Raw genomic sequence first — 21691 nt, forward strand, 5'->3', positions numbered from 1 at the left:
ATGAGCATAGGAGGCAGGTAGAACAAACCTTCAAATGTTGCTGTATTCTTAAATATCGAAAACGTAAATAGGGACGTCATTGTAGGGAGCGATGCTGATGTTGACGTTACGTTCGTTAAATTTACTACGCAGTCTGTGGTGCGAGTTAATCGTTTTTTATACTTTAAAAAAAAATTGAAGATCGAAAAGATCGATTTTTTCGATCTTTTCGTGGACAAAAAATCGATCCGAAAAATCGAAAATCGGGATGAAAAAGATCGATCTTCCAAAGATCGATCTAAGATCGCCCAATCCTACCTTAAAAGTGTCGCCCTTATCTTTTCGCCGTGTTTACACACTTAGATTTTTTCGCCGAGATGGGCACCACCGAGCAGCTCGGCATTTTATTTTGCTGGATCTCAGTGAAAAACTTGCCGAGATTCAGCTAACAACCATATTTTTTGCTGAATTTCCAGCAAAATAAAATGCCGAGCTGCTCGGTGGCGCCCATCTCGGCAAAAAATCTAAGTGTGTAGTTTGTCCGTTTTCGTCATTTGGCGTGGAACTGCTCCTTTGAAAAACAAATAAGATTTTGAACCTGGATAAAACTTCAATACCCTTGTGCTGGACTGGATTTTCGGGATAAAGTCACTTAGAAGAAGTATTAAAATATTTTAGGCAATTTTGAGGACATTTTAGAATGAATTCTTGGTATAACATCAAATTATTTCAGAGAAAATTTCCTAGGGCGTTTTGGCAAGGACTCAACGAGAGCTTTGACTAGAACTCAAAGTCAATTGTGAGAGTTAGGAGGAAAATCAGTCAGTGGAAAATTCCGTGAAAAATATCAAGGGAATCGAATTTCGAGGGCAGCGTTGCCAGACTGTTTTCATGATTATCGGTTTCAAATGATTAAAAATCGGTATTTATCGGTATTCACTATTTTAATTAATTTAAAAAAAAAATCAAAATTTTGGACTAAATTCGAAGGATGTACTTTCCATGTAAGTCGGAAGAAATTTCTGGGAAATATTTGAATTAGTCTCTTAATGGTACCGGCAAAACTTCCAAGAAAGTTTGAAGGAAGTTCTAAAAGATGTCGAAAAAACATCCGATGGGGATCTTCCAAATTGCCAAGAATTTTCTGGCAAATTTTTTTAGAAACTTTCGGAGACGAAAATCCAGAAGCCAGAAAAGTTTGGAAATCGGAAGCCAATGCCGTAGGAGCCATTTCCAGGGGAAGTTAGGAGAAGCTCGGTAAAACCTTACAATAAGTCGGAAAAAACCTATGGAGAGTGACTTATGAAGAAACTTCCAGAGGAAGTCGAAAGAAACTTCTGGGGGAACTCGATAGATACATCCGGTAGAACTTTAATTGAACTTCCTGGAGAAGACGGAAAAAACTTCCAGCAGACACTGGGACAAACTTCCCACGGTGGATTGGAAGAAACTTCTGGAAAAAGTCGGACATCAGAGGGCTTGCGGAACAGTCGAAAGATACTTCAAGGAGAAGATGGAAAAATATCTGGAAGAAATAGATTTCTGGGATCTCTGAACTTCCCGATTTTTTAATTTTTTTAAAGTTCCTTCAAATGTTCTCACAATGTTCTAATGTTCATGTAACTTCTATTACGTTTCCAAAATTTTCATGAACCTCTCGGAACTTAACTGAAGTTTTCAAATTGCCAGAGTTTCTCGGAACTCATTTAAAGGTTCAGAAATTTCCTTGAATGTATATTAGAGTGATGCAAAATTTGAAATTTTCGCTCCACAATACTTAAACGATTCCAAATCGGATCCTGACTAACCTCTTAAAATTTGAACCCATTTGGTGAGAAACTGAAATGGCACAAACCATTTGAAGTTCGTATGGGAATTACTATGGTAAAACCAAGATTTTTGTTCATGTCTGTCTAATAATTTACCATATCGGTCTGCTTCAAAAGCTTTCAATTTTACTTGTAGGAAATTTTCCCAGCTACAACTTTGCCAAAGACCACTTTTTGATTAAATGCAAGGATCGAAAGTTATTAATGGTTCAATGCACTGATGTCTTATGATCATGCTCAATCAACTGCTCAGCAGGCAACATTGGTGTTTCTGGGGCGTTGAATAGGACACAAAAATTATGACTACTATGTCACACTGCAAAATACAGTGTTGCCTACAGAGCAGCTGCTTGATCATGTCATAAGTTTACCAATCTCTTAAATAATTAATAACTATTTCCTGTCTCGTTTTACATAGAAACAATCTTCAGCAAAGTTGTAGCTGAGACAATTTTCTATAAGAATAGCTATCGAATGCTCAGAATGGAAAAAGACTAGAAGGCAATGAACAAAAAGTTGAGATTTCCCATAGTAATTTACATGTAAACTTCAAATGGTTTGTGCGAAGTCTGTTTCTAACCAAATGAGTTGTAACTTTGGGAGGCTAATCAGGACCCGATTTGAAACCATTTAAGCACTGTGGAGCGAAAAAGTTAAATTTTGCATCAGTCTAATGTATATGTCCTGATGTTCTCAAAGCTTCCCTAAAGTTATCTAAATTCTCCTAACAAATGAAACTATCCTGAAAACCATTAAATTTCATTGAAGTTCTTTGGGCTTGTGAAGTTTTCAAAATATTTCAGTTTCCTTACGTTCATTGGAGTTCTCTGGGCTTTCCTGAGATTCCCGGGTTCTCGGATTTGAACAGAAGTTAATGAAAGTGCCTATAATTTATCGGAACCTACCCAAAAGTCCGAACTATTCTGAAGTTTCAAAACTTCTGAAAAGTTCCTGAAACTAATGGAACCGCAATAAAACCAACAATCAATACGAAACTATCGACTATAAATTGGCTCACTACTTGCCTAGCCTATTAGTCCCAAGCAAATCGATTAACGTACACCATTCCAGTCGAATCTCTAGTACTATACAATGTTTGTTTTAATTTGCTATGAAAATTTGACAGATACAATTAGGGGTTCGTGGATTTTCTTAGAGTTACCTCTATGATAAAACTCTGGAAGCATTTCTGAAGTCCCGGGGAAGTTGAAGAAACGGACGGGAGAAGACGGAAGAACCTTTCGCGCGAAACCAGAAGAAGCTTCCAAGGGAAGTCAAAATAGCTTTCCGGAAGGAATCGGAAAATAACTTACAGGGCAGGTTAAGGTGAACGGAAATTCCTAGGGAAAGTTGGAAGAAACTTCAAAGGTAGGATTAAAAAAATTTCAGGAAGTTTTTATGGGCCTATTTTTCCACTGAATAAAAGTATTTCCCGATTTCCAGTAATTATTGTGATAAACCATCAGCTGTTTCTCGACTCCTTGGTAACCAAAAACGCGAGGAAATGTAAGCATTAGTCGAAAGAGTATTAAGCATAATACATTTTTGAAGATGATTTTTTTTTAGAGCAGGCTCAAAAATTTGAATTTTCAATAAGATAAAAGTCTCTCACAATAGTTTTCTCTGACAATTCAGTGCGGGCAGACAGATCATTTTGAGTATTAATAAAATTAAAAAAATCGGTACAAATCGGTATTAAAACTCAAAAATCGGTATTCTGAGAAACCTTATCTGTATATCGGTATCAAGTTTGAAAATCTGTATAAATACCGATAAATCGGTATATCTGGCAACGCTGTTCGAGGGTACAAATCAAGCTGAACAATGCATTAGGTCCTAAGTAACATTGATAGATTCTCTTCGTCGATTTTTTCTTTGAATCCCACGACCATGTAAAGACATTCCCAGGTATGTTCAGCACACATGTCGATAAAAGAAGCTTTTATCTAGCATCTAATACGACAAACGTAACAAGAAACGGTTATGTGCTCAAGTTATTAATGAAAGAGAAAGTCGACGAACAGAATGGATCAATGTTACCAAATATATTATATTAACAATATGATCCACACTTTCGCTTAGCTGGCGAACCGAATTTTTAGCGATGAAAGCACCTCTGTGGCCAAAAAGGCTACCAATGTATTTGTTTATCATCACGAGGGGTAAACCAAATAAAAATTTGTTTAATATTTCAAATAATTGTATTTCAGTATTTTATTTTATTTGATGACAACAGTGACATGTCAGACAAATTTTAAAGTAATAAACACAATGTAATTAAAGAAAATAATTTGACTCTTACTTTTGTAATAAGTGCTATATTCGCACCCCTCGATTGTAATTGAATGATTGTTGCTGACCTTTTTCAACGCTAGATGGTGCGTGAAGCAATATTTTGCGGGTCGCCATTGCAACATTTGGAAAAGGCATGAATGGATCATATTGTTAATATGATATATTTGATGTTACTTAGGACCTAATGCAATGTTCAGCTTGAATTCTAAAGAAATTCTGCGAAGTGTTTTAAGTGAACTACCAGGATAATTCCAAGGGCATATCGAAAAACGGTTTTTAGATAATTTAAAGGAGAAATCCAAGTGATTTTTTGGAAGAATTGAGAGGAGAACTCCAAGATTTTTCTGAGCAAAATATAAGACAATCCTGATGTGATTTGCATGGGAATTATAAAGAGAAAAAAACTGGGCCAATGCTTCAGTATGTTCTTAGAAAATCTTTAAAATTCGAAAGAATCTTAGGATGAATTTCATGAATTTTTAAAGTGTTTGTGGATTGTTACAAAGCAATTTTCAAAGGATTTCCAAAGAGTATCTCGAATTTATTTTAAATGAATTCTGAATAGAACTCTGTGAAGGGAAATTATTCTAAAGGAAACGCTTGTTTTGCACAGTTTTGAGCGAACTTTCAATACAAATATAGCAGACTTCGAACGCGAACCCAAATTTAAGATGCAGGAGAAATGCTACTAATGTCTTATTAAGGGGGTATTCCCAATCTTTTGCCTTTTTTGGCCTGTTTTTCAATTATTTTCTTTCAAGGAAAATGAATAGTAATGCGCCTAACTCTTTGGGATTCTTGTTTATTGAACATTAAAGTTTACAAATAAATTTTTTTCGACATAAAAAAAGACATTATTGACGTCACAAAATGGCGGCAAACAGACCCCTGTTCGCCGCAAACGCCTGGACGGGCGAAGACTTTTCTATGGAACGGCTTCATCTGAAACAGATTTCGTGATGAAATTAATAATCTGCATAAGATTCTCTGGAGCTTCTCCCGTTGGCAGCAAAAAATCTAGCAAATTAACAAAATGGCGGCCATATGAAAAAACAGGCGATTTTTAGCCCGCTTTTTTGCAGCTTTAAGGTCTTCAAACAATGTTAAATGTTAATATTTTTGTCTGAAAGTGGGAGAAGCTCCAAAGAATTTAATAAGGAACAAAATGCGCAAAGATTCAAGTCAATATCTCTTATAGTTTCTGAGAAAAATCTTCGCCCGATAAAAAAATGTGGTTTCGAGAAAAACGCGTTTAAAGTTTTGACTTTAGTTAAAACCATTTGGGGGTTCTTACCATTAGTCAGCTATGCCTGGACACCGAATTCGCTGATCGGAAAACGGCTTGGGGGGATGAAAGTATATAGTCTAAAGTACAAAAAAACGTGAAAAAAAAAATTTGATTTTTTGAAAAAAAGATCGGGAATACCCCCTTAATGACCCATTTAACGTAGTGATCTCTTCGGCTCAACCGCACTCGGCTTTATGCTTAATTTAAATGCATATAGCACAACGGGGAAAATTTCCAAAATTCCGGGGGAAAAAACGGGATAAAATCGGCACATTACTAATCGAGATTTGCTGGTCGCCATGTAGGCATCTTCATTGATCAATTCTCTTCATCCAATTTCTAGATAAGAATCTCCTTTCACAAACTATTTTTCAAAAATAGCACGAAACCTGTTTGCATAGCCGTTTAAAAAAAAAAAGAAAGTCGATGAAGAAAATCGATCAAAGCAGATAGACTGGACCTTTTGAAATGTTCATAGAATTAATTAGAATTACTTCAAAGACAATAGCGAAGACGAAAATCGATCATTGCAGTGCTGCCTTAGATTCTGAACGCTCGATTTATTACTGTGATCAAGTCATATGTAGAATAAGAATATTGTGCTATAGACATGAGCTGCCCATAAAAAACATGACAATTACTGGAAATCAAACAGAGATGGGACAGTGAGGCTATATTACGATATTTTGTTAACGGGTGTGTTCTGACCGTTTACTGGGTACAATTAAAATTCTTTCGCCTTAGGAAGAGATAGTATTTGCTCTAGATATTATCGCCATCAGTGTAAATAGCAATTCTGGGTGATACGAAGAAGCTCACAACATTATGTTTGCCTTGCCATTGTTTACTGTTGTAAATATACCTTTCCTCTGCAGACTACTGCAGTCCTTTCTCATCTTTCTGTGCGGTTTTGCTCTTTTATTGGACAGTCCATATTTTTTTCTAGCTTGTGCAATGTAACGGTTGTGGTAGTCCCTTCTTATCTCGCTCTACTCTGTTTAGCTGTTGTTATCCCCCTCCTTCCACCAGAACCCCCCAAAGTATGCACTAACCACTCGTTTTCCATCCGATCTCTGTTTATTCTCGCTCTCTTCTCACCGTGCGAACGATATCAAAATATAAACAACGAAAAAACACCTTCACCAACACCTTCACATCCCTCTTCATTCACACACACACACATGCCTTCACCACGCGACGTTCAATTCGATGTGTGTGTGTGTGTGTTCGTGCTGACGATTTTGTGTACATCGCACACACCCGTGCAGGTAAAGAACGAGTTCAATCAGCTGGTGGAGCAAGCGTTTCGTCCACCGCTAGCGAGGACATCCACCACCAACGCTTGAAAGCTTTGACGACGGCATCCAGTGGCGGGATCGGTAAGCTTCTGTCCCCCAGTAATAACAACAATATCGGTAGCAAAGGCATATCGCCAACGATGAATACCGGAAACCGAGCGATACTGGCAATGACGAAGCAGCCGGCGAAACCACGACTCGTTCCGACAATCACCACCGTCAGTATGAAGCAGAAGCTGAAGGAGACGACCGAAACGATCACCAAACGCGCCGGCTCCGGTGCCGACGTCAATCGTAACAAGAGTGGCGCAATGCCCGATATCACCACTAACCAACTAGCCAATAACAACGGAAATGATCTGCTGAATGGAAATGCAACTAGCAGTTTGATTAACAACAATAATCCCGAACCGTCGCCATCGTCGATCGTAACCAGTGGGGAGGCTTTTTTGGAACAAATCCCTTCGACCACTGATGCGGTTGCTGTTGGAAACGGCGCCGTCGTCGAAGGGACAATCGTTCATGAAGGACAGCAGCAGCTGCCAAGCTGGGAGTCGCCTCGGGCAGCAGCGACGGCTTCGCCCCGGATGCGAACGTCCACGATGAAATCGGGCGCCAGGAATCCGCTGCTCGCTAAGGACCTGGCCGGGTTGAGTCCGGTGAAGAGCAGCACCAATCGGGGCACGCTGATCGAACGGGACAAATCGGCCAAGCGGAAGTCCAATCTGAATCGCTCGCAGCACGAGGAATCGACGGAGAAACGTGAGTAGCAAATTCCCTTCCTTGGGCAGGTGCTGGTCAATGTTGTAGGTTTAAAATGTCTTTGGATAGATGTTAGTTTTTGTTTATTTTTTTTTTAGTTGCAAATGCGATGTTTTTAGAGTTTTAAATTATTATTTCTGTAGCCCTAATCTCAAGTTTGAATTTGTGAAATTGATGTTCTTGCTGTCGATGTTATCGGTTTGTTTTGTGTTTTTACAGTCATCATTTTAGCAGCATGGCGTGACTGCAATTGTAGGTTTCTTTTTCAAAATTTACGTACCGTATTTATTTTGTAACTACACATTCTTCATGATCATTAAGTTTTGATTTGCTTTCTCAGTTCCACGGTGTCACCAATTTAGGTTGCAGTTCCATGTCCGGCAATGAAAATATGAAAATGAATCACACGGTCCGCACAGTGGGACGAATTAAAAAAAAGTGAGACATGGCCATTTGCGACGGAACTATTGAGTGTAGCATTTTGATGTCTTTTAGAATGTTTCTTCAATTATTGAGTACTTTATTTGAGTGGTGAAAATTTTTGCTTAAGGAGGGTATACACTAAGATTAAAAAAAAATAACTTTTTCATGTCTTGTTAAAATCGATTAACATCTATGGACACATTGTAGATGACATCATTTTAAGAAAATTTGTCGAACACGACAATTTTCTATCTCTCAAGTCGACAAGAATTTAAGAAACATTTGAGAAGATATCAAAATGCTACACTCAATAGTTCCGTCGCAAATGGCCATTTCCCATTTTTTTTATTTCGTCCCCTCTGTGGGCCGTTGAAACTTAGTGGAAATTGACAGGATTTCACAATTCGACAGTGAGTATGCATAAGGGCGTATACGCGATGATCGATTCTCTTCGTCGATTTTCTCTTTTGTTAATAACTCGCTAGATTTAACGTTTCTCGGTGCGTTTGCTGTTGCTTTTGATAGCCAATACAACCTGTTACAACTGTGCATTGCACAAATTCTAGAAAATTGTTTCGCTTAGCTGCAGCAATGCAAAGAGAAAATCGATGAAGAGAATCGATCATCGCGTATACGCCCTTATGCATGCTCACTGGCGAATTATTGTTCGTAAAAAGTGCGGTTTCTCAGCACTGACTAGACGGTATTCTGGCCAAAACTGAGTAAACGTTCCTCAAAGATGGAACACGGTAAGAAAAAAGTACCCAAAAATAAGTACTTTTCACTCATCTCGGCACTATATTGCAGGAACCCAAAAGTAGGTAGAGCGGGTCAAAGCAGTTTTCATTTACTTGTGTCGAAGACATCATATCAAGAAGACTGGCAACTTTGCCAGAATCCAAGCGACATATACAATAGCGCTGCGCTTGAGTGAAGGTGGAAGCAACGCATAGAAAAATGAGCAAATACTCAAACCCTTCTTCTGAGGATGTAATATTTGCTATCAAAGTTCAAAGCATTTACCTTTGAGCGGCAGATGACGCGTCTTCTTGATTTGTTGTCTTCGCTTGTGTGCACTTCCACTAGCTTTCCACCCAAAAAAGTAAGTTTTTTTTAAAGAGATTTTTAGCCTTAGGCTAGTTCATCTCTTACAAAAAAGTAAGTTAGTTCTACCCAAATTAGGTAAATATGATTATACTCAACGTTAGGTTCCCACACTTTACTACCCCTGTTTTGCTCTTCAGTTTTTAACAACATTAAGGAGACAAACTAGTCAAAAGTAGGTAAAAGTGTACTGACCGTTGGGTATTTTTTTCTTACCGTGTATGTCACAGAAATTTTGAAAGTCTCACAAAATGCCTTCATATATGAGTTTTGAATATTTACATTTAGTAAGCACCATAGAAGCTTAAAAAGATGCAAATTAGCATCATAAAAAAAACTTCATGATCTTCCCTGGATGGTTTCCCCAAAAAAAATCTAAGGTACCGTAAAACAGGGTGAAGTTGATGATGGTTAAATTTTCGTTTCTGGACTATTATTTTTCATTATATTGTAATATGATAAATTGTTTAGTATTTCACTGAGTAGTTTAAAATAGTGTTTTTGGAACTTTTCCCTTCACAAATGATGCGTTCTACCACTCTATATGAACAATTCTCGCCTAGCTTTTCAAAAGGTCCTATTTCACATTTAAGTCTTTTCGAGAAAAACGAGGTTGAAGATTGACAATATCTTTTTGATACTTTTTTAAATCAAATCAGCTTTTGACATTTCAAGCTGAACATTGCATTAGGTCCTAAGTAACATTGACAGATTCTCTTCGTCGACTTTCTCTTTGCATCCCCACGGCCATGTAAAGACATTCCCATGTATTTTCAGCACACATATCGATAAAAGAAGCTTTTATCTAGCATCTTATATGACAAACAAATCAAGAAACGGTTCTGTGCTCAAGTTATTAACGAAAGAGAAAGTCGACAAAGAGAATCGATCAATGTTACTTAGGACCTAATGCAATGTTCAGCTTTTAAGACCTTTAATAGTAAAATGCGATAGATAAATTGAAATTGAAATTATAATCTACCCGTTTCACACATTTTTTTTCCTATGAAAACGTGAAAATGTCACATAGGACATTTTGCTATTGTCAGGTGTACATTGGACCTGTTATATAGGACGTTTTGTTATAATCACAGTTACAAAGGTCATTTATGTTTTCAACATTATATGTTTGTTTTTAAGCATTATAAGTGCATAATTTAAGTTATACGAGTTAAACGATCAATATGAGTATTGGACAATGCATCAACTTTTTTTTAACGGTATATCGCAACACTGCCCACAGATTGTTTTGGTCGATCGTTGGTGGTCGCGTAAGCTGCTTTTTATTTGATAAAACAGTGTTATTTTATGTGATAAATCGTGGATGTTACTACTTCCTGATGACTCAACGTTTCAGCCGCGGCTAGAATAAACACATTAACATGAGTGTTTTCTGAATCCAACTCATCGCAAACAAAATTTACTTTAGTAAGGCCTGTACTCGAAAAAAATGCACCAGACAAAAGTGTTCGCCAAAAATTTATTTTAAGTCGAATTTTATTGAAACTTTCAGGAATGAACTAATACATATGGATTATGTTTCGGCATAATTACTTCATTCAATTTCCTTTCCATCGCTGAAAGCCCGCACCTTTCCCTTAAGACCCCTCATTACATTCACTTTCATCCATTCTTTCTTCAACTTCAGCTCGTTCTTGAACACCTTGGACGATTTTCGAACTTTGGCCTTCATTATAGCCCAAAATCTTTCCACCGGACGAATCTCTGATGAATTTGAGGAGTTGGCGGTTTTTGGTACAAAAACAACGTTATTGTCTCTGTACCAATCCAACGTCGCGATCGCGCATAATGGCATGATGCCAGGTGCGGCCAAAATAATGTCTCGCCTCCTTGGGACCGCAGGAAGGGCAACAGACGCTTCTGGAGGCACTCGGTGCGGTAAATTTCGCTGTTGATGGTACCCATTGTGATGTACGGTTTACTCAGTTTACCGCATTGGCATATGGCCTGCCTTATGTCTTCCGGAACATCAAACCGTGATTTGGCAACGTAGAACTCCAGCCCCGGTATCTGCTTTGCGTCTGCCTTGAAGTAGGTTTCGTCATCCATAACCACACACATCGGTTTCGTTAACCACTCTCGATACAGCGTCCTTGCGCGGGATTTGGCCGCCGTGTTTTGTTGATCACGCCGGTTCGGTGCCTTCCGGACCTTGAATACACGAAGCCCAGCTCGTTTCATGGTTTGCTCAACGAACCAGGCGGAATACTTTGCCTTAAGAGCCGCGTCGCGAATCGAAAGGTTCGGATTACGCTTGAAATAATCCAACACCTTCCGGGCCTTCACAGGAACAGCTGTCTTAAATTTTCTTCCACTTCCAGCCCGCCGCTCGGTCGTCTGGGACTCCTTAAACGATGTTCCGATCCATCTCATGGTAGCAGTCGGATTTTCCAGGACGGCGCGCAAAATTCTCCGGCGATTTTCTTCTTGTTTCGATGACATCTCAATAACCACTGAACCGATTGTTATGGAATTTTGCACATGTAAACAATTCACTCCAAACTAGTTATACCCAGATTTTCATCAATTTTTACCCACGGATAAAAAAGTTACACACGGATAAAAATGGTGCATTTTTTCGAGTACAAGCCTTACTAACCAAGAAGCAAATCAATCATGTGCAGGGTTCTACATTTTCGTAACAAAGAAAAGAAAATGAACTCTCCGCAGAATCGCTCATTTCGAGCAATATCATTTTCGTGTAAGTCATTGTGCTTCTTTTTTGTTTTAAGTCACGATGAACATTCCTCCTGTCAAAAATGACTTGAATATTGCTTGCTTTGTTCGTCAAGTGCATCAGTTCATTTCATTTGAAGCAAAGGCTTGTTTCAATTGATGCAATGAATGAATCGAAAACTGCTTCCTTCGTTTTTGTCACTTTCACTTCAATTCAGGGCTCATTCGTCGTGTCACGTGTCGCGTCGTCAGGCATCAACATATATTTAGTAATCGGATAGTATCCGCACAATATCGGTTGCCGATAGGCATGGCATCCGGATTATATGTAGTAACAAAATGTTATTTTTTATTAAACGAATATTAAACTAACGACGCCATTCTGGAGTCCAAGATGGCGGCCATCGGGCTCAGAAAAAGTCTCAAATACCCTACAATATTGGTATTTTAGGAACGGTGACGACACGAACTTATTAACTTACTTAAGGGTCCTGTGCACCACCAGGAAGTCTTTCACCCATCCTGGGCGGCTGCTCGCTTTTGCCTTGACCTGGGCCCAGGTCAGATTCCTATCGACTTGCTTGATTTCCTTATTGAGGCTCCGCCGCCATGAGCCCCTGGGTCTGCCTCTGCTGCGATGTCCTGCCGGATTTCAATCCAGCGCTTGCTTGCAGATTTCGTTTCCGCTCCGTCGAAGTATGTGGCCGACCCACCTCCACTTTCGCTCTCGAATTTCTGTTGCTATCGGCTTCTGATGACATCGACTTGGAGCTCGGCATTCGAGATCCAGTTGTGAGGCCACCAGGCACGAGTTATATACCTCAGGCATCGGTTGATGAAGACCTGCAGCTTTTGAGTGTTCTCCGCTGATACACCCCACGTCTCGCTGGCGTATAACAACACAGATTTCACGTTCGAGTTGAAAATTCGGATTTTGGTGCGTTGACTTATCTGGTTGAATCTCCATACGTTTCTTAAACTCGCAAAGGCAGCCCTAGCCTTCTTGATTCGTGCACCTATGTCGCTCTTGGACCCGCCGTCCGACGCCATTTGGCTGCCAAGATATTGGAAACTTTCGACCTTCTCTACTACTTGCCCCGCTACCGTAAAGTTGGAAGGGTTGTCCGTGTTGATATCCAACGATTTGGTCTTGTTGACGTTGATGGTGAGACCCGCCGCAGAGGAGCGTTCGGCTAGGTCATTGAGCTTACTCTGCATATCAGAGCGCCGTTGTGCTAGTAGAGCAACATCATCAGCCAAATCGAAGTCGTTGAGATGCTCCATGGTAATAGGCTGCCAAGCAGCCCACGGTTCGGTACACGGTCAATTGCACCTACCATGATCTCGTCGATTACGATGAGAAACAGTAGCGGTGATAGTATACATCCTTGTCTTACACCAGCGACTACCCTTATAGGGTCGGACAAGGCTCCGTTATGCAGAACTCTGCACGTGAAAGCCTCATACTGCGCTTCGATGAGGTTGACGATTTTATCCGGGACTCCCTTGCGTCTCAGGGCGCCCCACAGATTCTCGTGATTGAGACGGTCGAAAGCTTTTTCGTAGTCAATGAATACCAAATAAAGGGACTCTTGGAATTCATTGACCTGCTCCAGGATGATGCGGAGCGTGACAATATGGTCCACACAAGATCTTTCGGCACGGAATCCTGCCTGTTGCCGTCGGAGAGTCGCGTCGATCTTCTCCTGTATCCGATTCAGGATAACTTTGCACAGAACTTTGAGAACAATACACAGTAACATGATGCCTCGCCAATTGTCGCACACAGTCAGATCCCCCTTCTTTGGGACCTTCACTAAGATGCCCTGCATCTAGTCGGCCGGAAAAGTCGCGGTGTCCCAGATATTACAGAATAGTTGATGCAACATTTGTCCGGATAGCATGGGGTCAGCTTTGAGCATCTTTGCTGATATGCGATCGACCCCTGGAGCCTTGTTGGATTTCATGCTTCGGATAGCTGCTTTAATCTCCTCCAGTGATGGGGCCTCGGAATTGACGCGAGTGATGCGCCGCACCCTAGGCGGATCATGCCAAGATGTTGATGGCTGGTTGGCCAACGAAATTTGATGAAGTTGTTCGAAGTGCTCAAACCAGCGTTTCAGCTGCTCAGTGGGGTCGGTAAGCAATTGTCCAGTCGTGTCCTTCACTGGCATCCTCGGGTTCATCCTTGCTCCACTCAGGCGTCGTGAGATATCGTAGAAGAGGCGTATATCGCCAGTGTTTGCGGCTTTCTCTAGAGCCGAGTACCATTGACGGGCTTCGTTCTTGGCTCCTCTGGTTCTCGCCCGCTCTATCGCGGCTTTTGCTTCTCTACGCTCCTCAATCTTCCGCCAGGTTTCATCTGTGATGCACTCTTTCCTCTGGGTGCGCAGCTCACCCAAGTTGTTATCGCTTGTTTCTATAAAGGCATTCTTGATGAGCTTCCATTGTTCTTCTACGCTGCCACCTTCTGGAACGTCCGCAGCTCGAGTCTCAAGTTCTTCAATAAAATCTTTTTACCGCTGGATCTTCAAGTCGGCGTGTGTTAAACCGCCGCCCGAGTCTCTCCTACCGTCGCTGGATCCGCGCCATGCGTAGGCGGATTTCGCAGATTAGAAGGTGATGGTCAGACACGATGTCGGCGCTGCGTTTATTCCGGACATCAAGAAGACTCCTCTCCATTTTCGGCTGATGCAGATGTAGTCGATCTGATTTTCGGTATGTCCATCCCACGTGGCTTTGTGCACTGGCCAATGGGGGGAGAGCGAGCCCCCGATCACCATGTCGTTATTGCCACAAAATTCTGCAAACAGCTCACCGTTCTCGCTCATTTCGCCGAGACCATGGCGTCCCATGACACGCTCATAGTCCGTGTTGTCGGAGCTGATCTTCGCATTGAAGTCGCCAGTGTAGATCTTGATGTCACCCTTTGGAAACTTATCCACGACGGCAAATTCTCCTTGTCCTGTAGCTCGGCAGCATCGGTTGGCGCATAACATTGGATTATGGTAAGGTTACGAACCCGTGTTCTAAATCTGGCAACGATTATCCTCTCATTAACAGGCTCCCACTTGATGAGCGCAGCACTTGCCTGGACGCTAAGTAGGAGACCAACTCCACGATGGCGGGGAGCGTTTTCACCTCGAATACCAGAGTATAGTAGTATCTGTCCCGACGGCAGTTTGTGTTCTCCAAAGTTTGGCCAACGAACTTCACTCAGTCCCAGGATTTCTAGCTTCATGCGTCGCGCCTCGTTGGCAAGTTGTGCCAGTTTACCCTGCTGGGCTAACAATAACAATACATTCCATGATCCAATTCGTGTCCGTTGTTTTGCGCTATAAGTCGTTGCCGTTAAATCAGTTCGATGTCTTTCTCTGTTGGTTTCTGTAACGATTGTAAAGGTTTCAGAGACAGTAGGTGGTTGACCTAAGGTCTCCTATTCGCCGTGATGGGGCTGCCATCTTAGGTGTAGCTTCCGGGGAAGAGCATTTCTTATTCAGCCGCTGGATGCCAGTCAGACGCTGTTTGAGCCACACCTCCATGGTGAACAGACGCTCGGGTTGTTATGGTTACCGCGCCAGTGTTCGCGTCGCACCTCCTCACTATTGTCGGATTGACAACATTGCCCAGGCTACGCCAACCAGCTGTGTCCATGTTTCAGCTGGCAGTCTTTTGTGATCATATGACTCGTGGAGGCGTGAGGTAGGAACTTGTGAGGACCGGAGCTAGGTATATCGCTCCTTCCAGATTGTCACTCACCATTTTGTAGCCCACAGATCTATGCGCATGCGCTAAAATGAACCGAGTGAGCAATCAATAAAAGTCAGAAAAACTGCGCAAATTTGGATCGAACAGTTTGCTTCAATACGAAAGCAAGTTCGTTTGACAATGAAAGACGAAATGAACACGAGTCAAGCCAAAACTAAAAGCATGAAAACTGATCGAAAGTGGTTCTGTTGATGTTGAAGGGGATCTGCTCGATGAGAAGACAGAATGACTTTCAATTGATGGTTGACACCTTCGTCGTCGCTTGATGATTTTCGATTGAAAGTGACTTTGCTGGGCCCTGATCATGTATAATGCCCCGCCAGTTGAACGCTTCACCGAATAAAGGAATTACCGGAACGCTATTCGATAGGAAATTAGATTTTCACGCGGAAACAGTAGAAAAATGCTTGACATGAAAATTCCGATGTGCACAATCACATTGTTTTGGTTTGTTTGAACATTTTAGACGTTTGACTCGTATAAACACAAAGGATCGAAGTAGATATACCGACGAACCGACATGCAACATGAGCATTTCGTTTGCCCACAATTCGAATTGTCAAACTAGCGATTCGAACTTTCAAACGGGTGAACAGATCTGTCAAACGAGGTGAGACGCAAACCAAGGCAGTATAAATTATACGTGGGTTCGTGTCCTTGCTCATAGTATGACGCGATAGGATGAGTAGATGTCGGTAGTGTTTAACGTATTTTAAATATGGCGTCTTGGGCACGAATTTGAAAGTAGCTTGTATGAGCTGTCACGTCGGTTCGTCGGTGGTAGAGATCTGCATTGTTTTGGATTTTCTGATACTTCATGTCTTATGTCTTGATGAACATAGTCAAACGTCTTATGTAACAGTGAAACATCGTTAATGCAAATTTGGACTTCAGACGTTTTGTTAATTTAGAATTTTCTCAATTCAATTGACATTAATCTGAATGTGTGTGTGTGTGTGCATAATGTTCTTAGGTACAAATGTTACAATGTGTATTTATAAACTCGATTTGTTTACATTTGTTACTTAGGACCTTTTGAAAAGTTAGGAGAGAATTTACTGGAAGTGATCAAATATGCAACTTTTAACTGTTCCATAACATTCCATCAGAATCAGCATTTATTCTGGTGCTGTGTCGCTGATGTTAATTGCCTACATTTAGGCGTATTTCTAACTTTTTGTAACGAGATATGCAATTTATTCGTAAACCGTAACTTTTGCTGAAATTTTAACACTAGATTTTTCTTCAGCGAACACAAATCAAGTTTAAATGCTAACTTCTAAATATTACATTTATACAACCTTGCACTTCACCTCCAGAATTGAAAATTTGCGTTTTTGATCTAATTTTAATTCTAAAAAATAAACCAACATACAATTTCAAATCTAAACTCGTACATTAGGAAAGCATTTGCTAGTACAGGAGAGGTATTTATTTGTGTGCCTAACATATGGTTGGAAAAAGCATCCGTAAAAAGTGATCAACTTCCCCCCGTTTTACGGTACCCTGAAATTCCTACGCAAGTTTTGTAAGATGGTGATGTCGATGAGGAGAAATAGAAAAAAGTTTGTCTTTCGGCAAGACGATTTTCTTGGATTGGCATCTCAGATTTGCTCTGGCGTGGATTTAGATCCACTTAGTCTGAATTCATCTGAGTTTCAATTTAAAATATTTGAACACTAGAAATATACATAAGTGCTTTTAGAAACAATGACTTTGACGGCAAATTTTCCGCTCGCCCACGCAAGCTACTGAAATTAGACCTATGCGCCGATCAGGGCGTGGACCGGCGTGAGCTTTATTAAAGGTTGAACACGAAAAATTCCGGACACATTAAAAACGCTGCTTATATGGCATTTTTGAGTAATTTTATTCAAAATTTCATTGAATCAAGCTAAGAGTGTATAGAATCACAGTAGGCATAAAATCAAAAAGAAGTGGAAATTATCCAAAAAGTTCCTTGTTGTGGACTGAAAAACGAAACTTTTGTTATTTCTGGGACCATGAACCAGCAAATTTACCAGGAGGAGTGCCTACGGAAGAACTAATTTTGTCAAAATTAGTTTTACTTAAAATTTAGCTGAATTTTCCAGGCTTTTCCAGGAGAAACTTCTCGAATATGAGGAAAATCTATATGATTTTCATGAATTTTTCTCATATCCGAGAAGTTTTTCCTGTAAAACACCGCAAAATTCAACTTAATTTTGAGTAAAACTAATTTTGACGAAATTGAGTTGACTCAATTATGAGTCAGTCTGATCGTCCGCATAAACCTTCTGGGCCTCTCCCAATCGATAAAGGTATTCATGGCTTTTTCCGAAAACATTCAAAGCTCTCAACAGCTTTCAAACCTTCTCGTAGAAACTTGATCAACAATCTTTACCGTAAATCGCTTGACATGGAACGCCACCCCTATTTGTTTGTTTCATCATCCCAACAACCCAACCGGGGGGAAGCACACCCTCCCCCTCAGTTTCCATTTTGGCCCCCCCATTTGTATAAAAAAAGATCAGTGTGATCGCAAAGCTCTTCAAACGATCTCAAATCACTTACCCATGCTCAAACCACTTACCCATTTCCCATCTATTATTCCAGGACCCTCGTCGACCGAACGGCGCCGTATCCGTCAGAAATCCGGAAGTGCCCCGCTCTCCAGTCCGGAAACCGTCGCCGGGAAACTCAATGCAACAACAACCTCGCCGACTAACGACAGTGCCGGTCCGCTTTCGGTGCGGGCCGGCAGACTCGTCCGGAAGTCGCATTCCGTGGAAAAATCGTCACCGTCGGTATCTCCACCGTCGACCGCAGTAACGACCCCCGCTTCCTCGCCACATCTGGCCACCCTTCCGTCGCAATCATCCGTCACATCCCTAGCAACTAGTACGGCGGTCTCAAGTCCGGCGTCGTCGCCGCTGGTAAGCACCAGCACCAGCAAGTCTGCTTCACCGGCCGCCACCGGACTGACATTCCTTCTCGGCCGAAGCCCTCCTCCGCCGTCGGGAGGCCCTCCGCTCAACGTGGATTCGTCCAGCTCGAGTGCTACCTTGGCCGGAGACGAAGTGCCGCCAATTGCTAGCGGTAGCAACGACCGCCTGGAAGACGTTAGAGTAGATAGCCGAATTTCCGATGGTGAGCTACCGGATTCGCCACTGCCGCAGGTGGTGCAACAATATTCTAAATTTAGTCAAATGCTGAAATCTCCCACATTGGAGAAGTACGAAGTGAGAGTGCCGGTTCTTCCGCCGCTCATCCCGCCGGTCGTGCAGGATGAGGAAGAGGAAGTGCCCTTGTTGGACCAAGTGGACGAGCAGGAAGTGGTGCCTTTGGACGTGGAATTGGAAAGCTTGGTGATCGTGCATGAAGAAGAGCAGGATTTGGATCTGATGGAGGCAGGACCTTCCGGACTGTGTCCGATTATAATTGATAACGACGAAGATGACGAAGGGGAAGAGGAAGAAGAACTGGTCGCGGAACGGTTACTCCTGCGAAATGTACGTAGAAGTCGTTCGTCCTCGCCGCGGCCGGCGAACCGGATCCTATTCGACGATAAGTTTAACGATGAGTTTGTAGTAATAGAGAACAGTCCCAAGAGTCACTTTATACAATCGCTCGACGAGACTGACATTATTGTGATTGGGGACAACGACGAGGATTACCCACCGAGACCGGCCAGCAGTAACAGTGCAGGATCGGGTCCACCGTACGAGAAGAAGCTGGTCAAGATGAGTTCCGTGGAACACTTTGAATGTCTGCACCAGCGTAAAAGCTGCTCCCCACAGCGAAAGAAGAGCCTATCGCCCATCATACGAGCCAAGAGCATGGAGGAAAATCATCTATCATCGGTCATTTCCCCGGCTTCCAACCATATCGTGTCGATTTTGAAACGCAAAACCGTAGAATCCAACAGTTCTGCATCGAGCAATGCCTCGCCGGTAACATTCTCGCCGAGCGTGCTGGACACTCCCATCCGATCCAACCGCAGGCAAGGCATCCTGAAGAAACGCTGCTCGCTGGACGAAAGCAGATACAGCCGAAGCCACTCCCCGGACGATCGGAGCATCCTGGTCAAACACACCCGCCGAAACAGCTTCGAAGACGGAACTCAACACGGCATCCTCAAGCAGAAATCCTACGAATCGAAGGAAGACGTTTCGGCCACCGGTGGCAGCGGCGGCAGCACTACGGCCGTCAACAGTGTCGTCTCGCACGGAATCCTCAAGAAGAAAACCGACAGCTCCTCGACGTCCACCCCCAACGAACAACCGAAGCATGTTTCGATCTCGCAAGCGGTGATCCTCGCCGCGGCCGAAATCTGTCAGGACATGCTTCTGGATCACGAACACGACCACGAGATCCGCCCCATCCTCAAGTCCGACAGCCAACCACTGCCCACACCGAAACCGATCCTCAAGAAGAAATACTCATCCGAATCGGAGGAAATCCGCCCGATCCTGAAATCTTCTCGCAAAAGCAGTCGCGAGGAGAATTCCGACTCGGAAGAACTGAAACGTTCCATCTTGAAAACGGACAGCCCCGCCAAGCGGCGTTCGTTCGGCGATCGTGATCCGGACCCGAATCCCGTTCTCAGCCGAAGCCGCTCGTTGGAACATCCAGAATCAGTTCAGGCGGCAGCCATCGTCCCTCAGGTTCAAAACATCGAGAAACCGATCATATCCGTGGCGGAGCGGATCAAAAATATGGAAAAGTTCCTCTCCACGCCGTCCCCCAGCGGTAATGGCAACAACACTAGTAGCAGTAGCGCCGCAGGATCCAGTTCCGGTGCCGTACCGAAAAAGACCGGCGGCTGTGCCACTTCCCGGCGGGAATCGTACCGATTCAAAACGCAACCGATCACGTCGACGGAGCTGAGTGGGTGAGTAGGATTTTAGGTTTATCGGATTTGATTTGATTTTTCTTTCTTTCTTCTAACCAATGAGAGTCTCATCCCGTTCGCTGCCATTCAGATCATTCGATATAGTAAATTCCTCTTGTACAAACAATCATTTCGATGGGCGCGCGTGCTACGGCTACGAACGGCTGGTGCAACAGTTATTGCGTATTGGCTCGCAAGCGCCCATGTAGAGGGGCATAAAAAGATTCATGTAGCGAAGTGTGTTTTCCGTTTCAAGGTTTTCGAAGTCGGTGTTTTGTTTTGAATAATTATTGTGTGTGAGTGGGTGGAACTATTTATTTGCTGTTTCGATTTATTTTTGCAAAATTTCAAATTGTATACAGGAGGAATGAGTGAGTGTGGTTAGAATACTGGGGTATGATAGCGTAAAGCTCGCGAGAAAAGTGAAAAACGTGCATAGTTGCAGTACTAGAAAGATATCCTACATGTGCTTTGATGGCTTCATCGAAGATCAGCAAACATTTCAGAAGCTCGTCGCAGTATTTAAGAATCTTGAGCAGCAATAGTGTAGTGGTGCATATGGTCAATGTAAAGGACCGTCACGGTTGACGATTGTCTGCTTCCATGGGATCACGTTGAGGTTCCACTGCATTGATCCGATGTCCTGCCGGATTCAAATCTAGTGCTTGCTTGCAGATTTGGCTTCCGCCCTTTTGTATTGTGTGGCAGACCCACCTTCATTTGCGTTTCTCAAATGTCTGTTGATATCGGCTTCTGATGACATAGGAGGTTATAGCATTCAAAATCCAGTTTAAAGGCCACCCGTTAATGCAGCCTTTGAAATATTTTTAAACATCTTTTAATTTTTCCATGAGGAGTATTTGCGGAAGGACGGAAGCAAGTTCCTCAACCATTCTAAAGAAATTTCAGAAACATGACATTTGAAAAGAATTCCAAATAAAAACAGAAAGTTCTTCAAATAGGATAGGGAAAATTGGCAAACATTCTTTGCCAAGCAGTATACAAAAAAGTTAGTAATCATCTTCCGAAGAACTCTCACACTTTCCAACATTATTATCGATTAATTTTTGAATAGGTCTCCACAGAGCCCCCCCACCCCCCCCCCCCCCCCCCGGGTACGGCTTTAATGCAAGTGTCTCTTAAGCTGAGAGTTACTCAGAGTTACTATGATTTGCTCTGATCTGCATAGGGAAAAATAAAGAACAAGGCATATCTCGCGTAACATTTGAAAAGGGCCTATAATCAAAATATAATCAAATCGGTTTTTGATACCATTCTATAGCACCGCTTGCAAGCTACAAATCGTGTAAGAATGTTCCGCATAACTAGTAAAAATCATTATAAATAACTCAATTTTCAAATCGGCCGATCAAAG

The 21691-nt window shown here is 42.2% G+C and overlaps 1 protein-coding gene across 8 annotated transcripts in view; it reads left to right on the forward strand.

Moving 5' to 3' along the window:
• Svil (Supervillin) overlaps positions 1–21691 on the forward strand; it is an 807253-nt gene that overhangs the window by 504582 nt on the left and 280980 nt on the right. For 7 of the 8 annotated variants that reach the window (XM_065230080.1, XM_065230078.1, XM_065230079.1 and 4 more), the window contains 2 exons: positions 6660–7451; positions 18039–20316. In XM_065230080.1, the coding sequence (XP_065086152.1) occupies positions 6660–7451; positions 18039–20316 (3070 nt within the window). The remainder of the gene's footprint in view (positions 1–6659; positions 7452–18038; positions 20317–21691) is intronic. The other variant, XM_065230082.1, reaches the window with a different exon arrangement.

This window comes from Ochlerotatus camptorhynchus, unplaced genomic scaffold (assembly GCF_037179485.1).
Source record: "Ochlerotatus camptorhynchus isolate MF236.1 unplaced genomic scaffold, CSIRO-AGI_Acam_v1.1 ptg000328l, whole genome shotgun sequence".
NCBI classification, from domain to species: Eukaryota; Metazoa; Arthropoda; class Insecta; order Diptera; family Culicidae; genus Ochlerotatus; species Ochlerotatus camptorhynchus.